This window comes from Argopecten irradians, chromosome 1 (assembly GCF_041381155.1).
Source record: "Argopecten irradians isolate NY chromosome 1, Ai_NY, whole genome shotgun sequence".
In the NCBI taxonomy this organism is placed as follows: domain Eukaryota; kingdom Metazoa; phylum Mollusca; class Bivalvia; order Pectinida; family Pectinidae; genus Argopecten; species Argopecten irradians.
The window spans coordinates 55659115-55671622 of NC_091134.1; the positions used below are offsets into that span (position 1 = coordinate 55659115).

General features: G+C 35.1%; 1 protein-coding gene across 1 annotated transcript in view; it reads left to right on the forward strand.

Annotated features, from left to right (window-relative positions):
• The window catches only part of LOC138334349 (popeye domain-containing protein 3-like), a 40407-nt gene extending 37607 nt beyond the window's left edge, over positions 1–2800 (forward strand). The window contains exon 8 of the mRNA XM_069283013.1: positions 1192–2800. Coding sequence (XP_069139114.1) covers positions 1192–1370 — 179 coding nt within the window. The 3' untranslated portion in view covers positions 1371–2800. The remainder of the gene's footprint in view (positions 1–1191) is intronic.
• Positions 2801–12508: the final 9708 nt, after the last annotated feature.

Sequence of the window (12508 nt, forward strand, 5' to 3'; positions counted from 1 at the left end):
TTTCTCTGTTCTGTATTGGGGCTTTCTTACCCTAAAAGCTTATCTAGACTCAATGGAATATTCTGTACCAATATTCTCTCTTTACCTTATCTCATTTTCTAGGTAGCCTATCACACTATATAAAAGCTTATCTAACACCATGAAGATTGTATTGTTAGGTTATCATTTACATAGCTTTTGTTACCAACCTCAAGTATTCAAAGTGACGCAAACCATATACAGTACGTTAAATTCAGAATAGGTAGGATGCACATCTGAAATTATCCAAACATTGTGAATAAGTTGATATTATTGTAGTGGCAATAGCCTTCACAATCAATCAACAGTGTTAGATTAGATGGCTGCTTCATATTATAGTGAAGTACGTTGTTTCAAAACCATTGTCTGATACCTTTGTATGTTTGATAAGTTTGTAACCGTATTATTGCATGCTTTATATGTGTACTATGATAAATATAAAGCTGCCAAGGGGGAATAAGATAAAGCTTTGGTTATAAAAGACATCGATAATATACCTAGATGTACTCGGATAGGCAAAACAGACAATGGAGATGGTGTGATTAAGCTACACAAAGCCTCACTTGTACAACGTCCAGATTTCATTCTGACATATTTCTCGTAAAATCTTCTGTGATATAACTAGTGATGAATTCTCCCTGATAGTATTGACTTGATTTCATTACATGATACTCCTGTTGGCATGAACAATCTGCATTCTATATGTAATGTGTTGGACATTTTATAGATGTTTGCCCATGTAAAATTGTATGCACAGATGATTTTGTGACTGTTTTTACTGCAAAATATCATAATTTGTTTTGAATGCCATAGTACATGCTTTTGTTATGCCTGTCTTGCAAGAAAATAAAAATAAACATTTTTTCAATCATGAAATGATGTTTTCCTATTTTGTTGCTGTATAGTTGCATGTGATGGCTGTTTGATATTATATCTAATTTTTTAGCCATTTGATTGGACTGTGTAATGACTGTGAAATCTCATAAGTAAGGATTCTGTCCAAGCTTCCGATACTTATCAATATAATATCATCAAAATGTAGAGAAAAAGGAAACCACAAAGAGAGAGGAGGTACTCTACACAAAACAAAAAGTAAAATAAATGAAAATAAAATCTTTGAAAAAAGAAGAAAAATGTACATGTTTTTAACATGTTTTGTTATTTGGCTTCCAGAATCTGTTGAGGAGAATGAAAAGACTGAGTTACTGAATGGACACGTGCGGGCTCCATTGTTTGGGGGTCCAAGTCTGTCTACCTGTAGCGAGACTCCGTCAGGTTCACGTGGATCAGTTAATTTCTGGACTTCATTTCAACATCTGAACTTTCAAAACAGTAACTCTTTGATGAAGTAGGACTTTTCTTTTCAAGTATGACACTCAACGTTACTTGTGTTCAAGGAAAGTTGCATCGGACAATATGGAAATGTGTTGCCAAAGTGAAATGGACTATGATGTGAAATAATGAATGTGTTTCCCTTAAGAGACGGTGATATATTATGGGGCATTTAATTAACATTTGTTGATTGCAAATAGCTTCACTTATTTTATATCTATTGACACTCAAATGATTATTTGAATGTCCGTATTGTTCGTTTCCAATCATCATGACTATATGACTACAATTTCAAGTTTATAATTAATTCCATTCCTAATGTGTCTTCCCACTAACGAGCACACTAACTGTCTGATCTGATACCTTGCGTTACCAAAACTCTCATTAAATTTCAATGCTGGGATAAATTAGTGCTGCGTTTAATGAAGCTGTGAAATAATTATATCTCTGTAACCTACAATTTCCCATTGTCTGTCTCCACATATTGCTCTTAATTCCTTGTTGAAGGTTATTGTTCACAATAAACAACAAAAGTTGTGTGATAAATGAAGTGCAGTAATTAGTTCCTAGCCATAACCCAGGTACCTAAGGGTTTATAATATGTCCGTCTGTCCTTCTTTCCTTCTGTGGGTTATCTTGTCTAAGCTCTGTCTCATGCATGGAGGCACTGGAACACATATATTTGGAGACACATAGGTAAGGTGGTGTGAAAGGGTAATATAACCAGGTCACTGACCTATATTTTTACACAGTCTTCAAAGGTCCACCTAGTCCAGTACCACTACTTCCTCCCTTCTTTTTCCAATTTTTGGTCTCAAAAGCACAGATATTCAATGGTTCATATTACCGGCTGCTAACTGTAACTTCAATTGGCAAGCTCGTCAATTTGTAACAGAAGTGGAGAAAATGTAACAAGCAGACCGAGGTTTGAACCCAAGACCTTTAAGGACTGGTTGGGTGCTCTATAGATAGAACTACCTGGTCACTGATAATCGACCAATTCTAATACATCAGAGATAATTGTCCAGACAATATCCTATATTATAAGGCACTTCTTCATAGGCATACAGATTCACTTAGATGTGGTAGAGTCTGGTATACAGAGTAGGTCACTGTGACCTAGTTTTAACCTTTGATCAATGTTATACTATCAGGCACAAGAACTTCATATGACTTTTATGTCAGTCCATCTAGGTCTACTAAAATTTATGGAAGTATTGATTTCTATGTAAACCAAGTTCACAGAGATTATTTTTTTTGCATAATAGACTTTTGAGTGAAATAATTAAACCTTTCAAAATAGCTTGAATAGATTCTAATTTGTGGAGATAAAGTTTTGCAAATTCATCTTGACCCAGATAGAGTTTATAGCAGTAAATTGTATGTGAAGGAAAGTAGGTTTACAATATGCTTTTCATGGTTGTTTTGTTTATGTTTGTGAAGAAATAATATACATAAAATAATTGATTCTTAATGTTTTCTTGATTTACATACTACATATTTTCAGTACATTCATTCCATGGTTGGTAATGGACATTGATGAAGACATATAAATGGTATTGTAAAGGATGGTATCATTGTGGGCCTTTCTATAGTCACTCATTGGTGAGCAAAATATTTTGCATGAATACATATGTAGCATACAATATGCAGGGTATTTTTATGCAAAGTATTTTGTTTAAAATTGATAGCCCTCGCCTTTGAGAACTTGGCAGTCTTGTCACTATGATTTCTTGAAATGAAAAAAATGGAATTGAAGAATTTTTTTGCAAAAAACAAGAGCTTTAAAAAGTAATTAGAGCATTATAGTGTAGGGTCTTAGGCAACAGGTAGGGACAGAAACATACATAGTTGAGAGTGATTCCTTTGTATTTCTGTGAAAAAGTGGTATAATCAGTTGTTTAAGGACAAAAAGGCAACCACCTATTGACAAAAGGTCATTTGATGTGCCTAATATCTGATGTTGCTAAGCAACATAGGCTAACAAGATAATGGAGCTAAGCATTTCAAAAACATTAATTACAATTATTTGATGACACATACAAGATAACTGTCAGACTGTTTGTGGGTAAAAAAGGTAAAAATCTGAAATAATCAGTAGATGTCTGTCTTGATTATTGAAAGTAGCAGATATCATGGATATAGAATGAGTTTAAGATAAAATCAATTTTCAAACAGTTCTTTAATGTCACCATACATTGTTAATGAACATTCAGTGCAAACTAGATGTATAAGTATATAAGACAGGAGATTTGTTGAATCAATTAGGACAAGCTTTCACTCAATAAATGCACAGAAGTAGTACCAGTCAACAAATTAAGGTCGGTATAAGTTGAATTCATGGTTATATTATAAGTAAGACAGCATACATGTATGAGTATGGCGCTGCACTATTGGCCAGAAACAAAGAAGGTAGATTGTAAATCTGACAGTGGTATTTAGACAACAGATAATGCAAGAAGACAAATGTCTACCAAGCATCGATCTCTGCAAGTAACATTAACCAATTAACCAGAAAGTTATTGTACAAGTCAGATGGTGGGAACAAATGTTTACCAATCATAGGACAGAATTGATCAAGGACAAAGAATAAGTTTGATTAAAAAACATATCTGCAGACAGCATATCTGTTCACTTTGAATGTGGCTAAGGACATGGAAAGTTCGAACAAACCGAAGCTCATTGAGTGGTTTACATTGAACCATTGACTGCACCATACTGCACTCTGCTGATAACAGCCTGTCTCCCTCAGAATCAGCCAATGTTATGAGTTTTACATTGTCTTTTATCAGCAATTAACAGGACCGATGATAACGAGATCAATATACAGCATCTTCTTCTGACGTTGTAGCTCTGCTGAGTTGGTAAATCCTTGTAAAGGTGTACAAGCAGTCATGTCAATACAACTGTCGCTGGCCATGGCGGGCCTAGACTGCGGTCATTATCATCTCCATCTCACAGACAGGTCACTCTACACAACTTTATTTATTATAATTATACCTGTACGGGGTTGAACCTTTGATGCTAGGTTGAATATTATTTCAGTCTTTCATTAATTTCACAATTATGCCTACTCTTGATGTCAAGAAATTAAAATGAAATGCTTTATTGCATGAGCAAAATGCATTAATGTTTAAGATCTTACATATTTCAACATTTTTTTTTAATTCCTCGTTTAATGAAAAAATACTGTATGATGGAAAATGAAAATAATTTGTCTTTAGATTATATAACCACCAACACAAGTTTTAACTCGCTAGTCTGTAGAGGAAGTGTGATCTTGTATGCACTGTGTTGAGGCATCCATTGTGCCTTCATATCACCCGTTGTCCATCTTTCTGGTTGTTTGCTGCCGACTTTTCATTTAAACATCTTCGCAATAACTAAAAAACTCAGAGACCTGATATTGTGTTTTGGGCCTATAGCATGTCTGACTGAATAACCCAGAGACATGCTATTGGGTTACCAATTGTCCAAATTAATGACATCAACATTAATTCAAGGTCACAAAACCATATATGGCAAAATTGTTAAATAACTTCCTGTCCATAACTACTAGACTTTGATCCAATATTATAGGCCTGTAACAGGCTGATTATTAAGCCTGTTCAAATTTATGACATTGACCTTCATTCAAGGTAAAAGTATCTAGTATGCTTTATTTGATAAGAAATGAAATAATTTAACTCCAAGAGATATGGTTGCCATCTTGATCCTGTAGCGAACACTAGCAGGTGAGAAATTTAGACCCATATATTGGACCCTTGTTTCGTAAATCTACATTGCATATGCGATTTAGATTGACATTTCTCATACATAGCAGTGCTACTTTGAAATTTTAGTTAGTAGTTGAAAGTCCACAATTTGGTCAAAACTTCAAAGTTACCAGATACTAGTGGTAAGATTTTAGCATTCTGCAGATATTCTTACTTTTTACATCAACCAAAGCCATCTCAAAATTTACCATGGCTTTTGAAAGATGTACACCGTAAAATATATTCTGAAGAATCATCAGAACATTGCGAAAGCGCTAAAGAATGTTGGGCGTTATTATTTTTATTATATACATATATACAAAATGTACATATTTACAATGTATGTACAATGGTTGTAGTACATTGTTTGTATTTCCTTCTATAAGCTAAGAGATATTGTTTTGCTGTATTTACTTGTTTATGTAGAAACTGGTTTGGAGAGATTGATGAGTTAAAGTTGAACCCCCACATAAATACTTATGAGATATTGTTTAAGATTGCAGAGGTGACCAAAGACTTTCCTTCAATCAATGGAAAAAAAATATGACAGCTGTCTCTTAGTTGATGGAATGGTGAAGAATTATTGATGGAACAGTTTTTACGACGGATAGGGATCGCGTCTGCCTTGTCCTGATAAAACCTTAACTCTGTATTGATTAGTTAAGTGAATCACCAACTGAATGTGTTTAAGAAAATTCATTTGGACGAGTTTGATAAATTGTGAAGAAATCAAGGAGACATGATGGATGTTTGCGGTGATCCTTCTACAGATAGGAGATTTGTATGTGTTGAAGATTGACGAATTCAGACAAATTCTTGTCTCCTTCATTCTTCCAAACTATCATTAACCTGTTGAGATGGGATCCATAAGATATGACCTGCCATCTGTAGTCAATTCCAAATAATTTACTATTCTTCTTAAATGTTGCTTCCGAAGGCTTCCCATGATTCTTCGGAAATAGCTTCTTGTCACCGCTCTGATCCTTCTTATGAAGTCTTACTGTTGAAGGTCAAACGGAGCTAAATCTTTAAATGGTAGGATTAGTAAACCTAAGTCTGTATAAGTGGTAAATTGTAGGTACATGTAGTTTATTCTCATGGTAAAAACAGAAATGATTTCTGTGTGTAAATCTTGGAATTTTTTTGGTGTTCATATTTTTAGCCCACAATCATTAGATGGTGGGCTATTCAAATCGCCTTTCGCCCGTGGTCCGTGGTCCGTCCGTCCTTCCGTCTGTCCGTCCGTCTGTCCGTCTGTCCGTCCGTTAACAATTCTTGTTACCGCTATTTCTCAGGAAGTACTGAAGGGATCTTTCTCAAATTTCATATGTTGGTTCCCCTAGGACCCTAGTTGTGCATATTGCATTTTGGGACTGATCGGTCACCAAGATGGCTGACAGGCGGCCATCTTGGATTTTGATAGTTAAAGTTTGTTACCTCTATTTCTCAAAAAGTGCTGAAGGGATTTGTCTCAAATTTCATATGCAGGTTCCCCTAGGACCCTGTGCATATTGCATTTTGGGTCTATCGGTCAACAAGATGGCTGACAGGCGGCCATCTTGGATTTTGATAGTTGAAGTTTGTTACCGTATTTCTCAAAAAGTACTGAAGGGATCTTTCTCAAATTTTGTATGTATGATCCCCTAGGACCCCAGTTGTGCATATTGCATTTTGGGACCAATCGGTGAACAAGATGGCCGACAGGCGACCATCTTGGATTTTGATAGTTAAAGTTTGTTGCCGTATTTCTCAAAAAGTGCTGAAGGGATCTTTCTCAAATTTCGTATGTATGATCCCCTAGGAGCCTACTTGTGCATATTGCATTTTGGGAGCGATCCGTGAACAAGACCATCTTGGATTTTGACAGTTTAAGTTTGTTACCGCTATTTCTCAAAAAGTGCTGAAGTGATTTTTCTCGAATTTCATATACAGGTTCCCCTAGCATCCTAGTTGTGCATATTGTATTTTGGGACCAATCAGTAAACAAGACGGCCATCTTGGATTTTGATAGTTAAAGTTTGTTATCGCTATTTCTTAGAAAGTACTGAAGTGATCTTTTTCAAATTCCATGCATAGGTTCCCCTTGTACCCTAGTTGTGCATAGTACCTTTTAGGACTGATGTATAATGCCTTTCGGGACTGATCGGTAAACAAGATGGCCAACTGGCCGCCATCTTAGATTTCATTGTTGAAGTTTGTTACCACTATTTCTTAGAAAGTACTATAGCGATCTGTCTCAAATTTTATATGTAGTGTGTTTAAAAAAGTTTGAAAAGCAGGGAAAAGATCCCTCTTTCCATTGTCAGACATAGATCATTTTTGGGTGGGCGCCAAGATCCCTCTGGGATCTCTTGTGTAATCCTGTACACTACATTCAAATCTGCATTGAGCAACCACCAAAGGAAACAACTAAAAGTGACTGTTTAAACCACCAAAGGGAACAACTAAAAGTGACTGTTTAAACCACCAAAGGGAACAACTAAAAGTGACTGTTTAAACCACCAAAGGGAACAATTAAAAGTGACTGTTTAAACCACCAAAGGGAACAACTAGAAGTGACTGTTTAAACCACCAAAGGGAACAACTAAAAGTGACTGTTTAAACCACCAAAAGGAACGACTAAAAGTGACTGTTTAAACCACCAAAGGGAACAACTAAAAGTGACTGTTTAAACCACCAAAGGGAACAACTAAAAGTGACTGTTTAAACCACCAAAGGGAACGACTAAAGGTGACTGTTTAAACCACCAAAGGGAACAACTAAAAGTGACTGTTTAAACCACCAAAGGGAACGACTAAAAGTGACTGTTTAAACCACCAAAGGGAACAACTAAAAGTGACTGTTTAAACCACCAAAGGGAACAACTAAAGTGACTGTTTAAACCACAAAAGGGAACAACTAAAAGTGACTGTTTAAACCACCAAAGGGAACAACTAAAAGTGACTGTTTAAACCACCAAAGGGAACAACTAAAAGTGACTGTTACAATAAAAACATACAAAGCTTTTTTTTAAAGTTCAATATGTGTAATGCCATGTAAGCATAGTCTATGTAGCATTCCTAATTATGCATACATGTTTATTAAGTATGGAATAGTTCAGGACTGATTGTACCATGGAAAGGACAAACACAATGTAGTGAAAGAAAACTGAAAGTTCGCATTATAAAATCATCAACATCACTACCCTGACAAAGATACATACTGGTAGTCGTTCCGCCTTGGTTATCTCAATTTTTATTCGAAATGGACAGTATTGATATATTATCAAATTAAAAAAGAACATAATTCAAAAATAATTTAAAGGTGTCATTGTTATATTTCAATTCAAACTGCAACTAAAACATTCAGCAATCGGAACTATATCTTTGGTCATCCTGACTACCGTAGTGACCCAACTTAGCAACCATCACCGTTTTAAATTTGACTTATTTATGTAAATATAAAGATTGAACAGTGCTTTGATTTCGTTAAAGGTTGTATGAACACAATGGGATACAGACACATTCTACATGTAGCGCGTTACGCGCTACATTGAGTATGTCTGTATCCCATTGCCTTCATACCACAATAGCGCTACATGTAGAATATGTCTGTATCCCATGGCCTTCATACCACCTTTAGCGCAATCAAAACACTGTTCAATCTCTATGTATCTGGCATTTCCTCGGTGTAGATTCAGAGGTTGATTGCTAGGGTGATTTCTATGAATAGGCCAAACTGACCCACTCCATTTGAAGATATAGGTTACAAAAAATTTACTGTCATGTTTGGATGTTACGTTACCTGTATTGTTGTTAATTCAAATTTAGAATGAGAGTTGTCATTTATGTTAACAAGGGTAACAACTCCAAATATGATAAGATACGGATGAAGCCAAATAATGGAGATAAATCTGTAGTGATTTTGTGTGTGTCATTTTTCAAGAGAAAAATGTGAAGAACATGAAATACTAACATAAAACATTTGAGAAAATATCATTCACTTCATAAAAGACCTGTGGATTTTATTGTAGGAATGTGCTGTATTCTACCACACCTCAGTTCTATGCTAGGTTACAAGATTTATGTACTGCTGATTTCATGCCGAGCTTGCACATTGCAGTGCATTGAACATAACCTGAAGTAAAGCAGCAGCAATATTACTGCAAATTGGGAACGATTGGCCATCAACTCGGGAAGAAGTATCATCTTCATCATTACATAATCATATTTTACTGGAAATATTATGTACCATAATTCAATTGTAAATACTAATACACATGCTTAATTGTTTGGTATTTTCATGTAAGACATAAAACACCACTACACTATGATAATCTAGAGAGGGCAAGTGAACGTTGTAGTGCTATCAGATCCTGTAGATAGTGTATAATGTCAAACCTGTCTGACCACCCAAAGGACTAAGCAAATATGGTCTATAGCTTCATAAAAAGATAAAATTTTATAGAAATTACATTTTGGACTCTGAAAAAGTGGTCTTATTAAGCAGGTGGTCTTTGTAGAGAGATGGTTTGACTTTGTGTTGTTAGTCTGAACCTTTTAGGAAGTGATTACCTTTCTTATGTAAAACAGTATTTATCTTCATTAGTCAGCATCACATACTGGCTAATGTTATGAAAAGATCACATATTTTAGTATACATTCTAAGTGTCCTATAAACATATTATCTTAAGATATATTATATACATGTACTTCGTTAGACAAGCCTCAACAGGAAGTTAGTATAGTGCTGAGACACTTGACTAATTTTTCCTTGTCTAAGATTAGCCGTCTTGATGGTAGTTTGGATGTGTATTTGGTATGTAGAAGATTAACTGCAGCCATCAATATTGTCTAAAGTGAGGATGTTATAGTTGATACCCGAATTCTCTAATGTCACTAATGGTTCTTTCAGCCATTCTACTCTGGGGGCTAGGTTTCCAATTACAGATTAATTCTAATAGAAAACCCTTGTGGTTGTTATATTACAGGGATGATAGGTTTATATTTGGTAATCCAAGTTTGTGAGTAGGTTGGAAAAAGGACAGCATTTCATAGATTTATGATTAGAAACTGTGACTTGTGGAAAATAGAAATCTTGCGTGGAGGTGTCATTTATAGCTGTACAAAAACAAGGAAAATAGTGGGAGTACATAATGAATGGGAATTAACTCGAAAGCCTCGAGGTAAACATGTACTTGTACACAGATAGGCCAATGTTACATGATTATCAACACATGTATCATGACAAATAAAAAAAATAGTGATTAATGTGGGACCATGGGGATGGTCTACACAGAATATCATTCATTTATTCTGTCGAAGGATTTCTGATTGAAAACGAAAGAAAACTGTAGAAAACGGGTGTGGGAGCGAGCTATTTTAGGGAAGTGGGATTAAATGGTCGTAGTTTGTTTGTGTTTCTGATTGATATTCTGTTTCATGTGTTTACCAAGATGTTAAAGTTATCTGAATTAATGTTTTTCTTGCCTTTTCTCCACTTTCGGTAGACATATTGGAATTGAATTTCAGCAACAGTTTTCAAGTAGTTTGGCTTTATATCAGTAAGAAATATAAACAAGTAAAGAGGTGAGAGTGAAAGCAATGGGCTGGAATACTGCAGTAAAACAAATTACGTCTGGTCTGCACTGAGTAGTACATTTTAGATCCGAATTCAACTTATTAGCTAGCTGTGCACAGAGTATAAAGGCAAATGGCTGAGGCTGAAGATAAATTTGTCTAGGATTGTCTTTCCTTCGGGTAGCATATTGCTAGGGATCATTCTAAGTTTTCTGTTTGCTCTTTTCTTCTTAATCTTCTAAAAATATCTTATCTATGGCTAAATTCTAAACTACTGAATAAATCTTGATGAATTTCACAAATTATTCTAATGCAGCAAATGAAACAATCAAGGCAATATGCTAATCTTAGGGGACTGTTCTTGAAATCAAAGCCAAAGTTGAAATATATATATTATAAACAGAAACAAATCCAAGATATTTTGTTTAGGTGGTATGTTAATTTTTTGAGCACTGTACAATCTAGTTATGAAGAATTTATAGTTTTTCCAAAGAACACACTCGGGTCAGAGGTCAACAGTATCTGTTACAAGTTTTCAGAGGAATTAGCTGATAGGATGACTCTATACCTCAATTATTTTTACATATTATAAAATTTTAAAAGCATTCAAAGTGTTTTCCAAGTCACGATCATTCAAAGATAAACCTGATGTTGCAGCCTATATGGCATAAACTCTATTGTTTTGTTTAGACAGTTGAATTATTGTATATTTAAGGCCTATTCAGTTGTATCTTCATTTTTTACTTGTCAAGAGTTCAATTTTGGGATTGATATATTTGAAAACATGTGTGGTCAGTAACTGTGGTCCTGTCTTAAGAAGAATCACTCAAGCAACATAATGTCTCTGCCATGTCAGGATGAATCTGCGTGTTAGAATTAAACACAAATTGAAAAACACCTCTGTTGAGATTGTTTTCCAGGGCAAAACACCTGGGGCTGCTAACATATTTTTTTTTCATGTGAGAGAAAGCCATGTATACAATCAACCATGCAGGATGAGGGGTGGGAAAGGGATGGGATGGCGGGAGGGGGAAAGATTTGGGAAACGGGATGGTATGGATGGAAAGGGAAAGTTGTGGTTATAGAAAGGGATGTGGAGGGATGGGGTGGGAGAAAGGTTTTTTAGGAGGGGTCGTGTAATTTTATACTTATTTAATATCATTGTGGTAGGCAAAGGAACTTTCCCTTTTTATGTAATATATAAAACTGCAATGCATAGAATCTGCTATGTGGTTTACAACAACATATAACAAAAATATTAACCCATTTATAAAATAATTCATTTGTAATAGAACGTTATAAAGGACTATGTAATCATGAAAGGTTGCCCTGGTTATGAAATTGTTTTGGTCTTTATGATCAGTAGGAACGTGATTGTGGCATGAGAGAGTGCTATTATGGAGTTGTTAGTTCATTGGTCCCTGGGGTCTCCACTATATAAATATGTGTTGTAGCACACAGAAGTGTATAGGTAATGCCCATTCTCAGGGATGTTAATTGGTCTGGGACAGCTCTGTGATAAAATGTTGGACAAATAACGTGTAGTGAAGCCCATCTGTTTGTCAGCCATGTCTATGATTACTTTGTTAAAGGGTGACTGTCTTTGTGTGTTCAGTGATTATATTTTAAAGGTACCTGGAGGTATTTTATAGAGCTTGGTGAGTCTGTCATGAACTGTACTCATAGGAATCTAAGGCAGTTCTATTTGTCGTAGGTCTTTCCAGGAATCCTGATTAACACTTTTCTGGTCTTATTAGAAATCTCTGAATTAATGCAGTCCAATTAAAAAAGAATATTTTTTTTTCAATGAACCATATTATTTTCATTCATCTATTTTCATAAGAA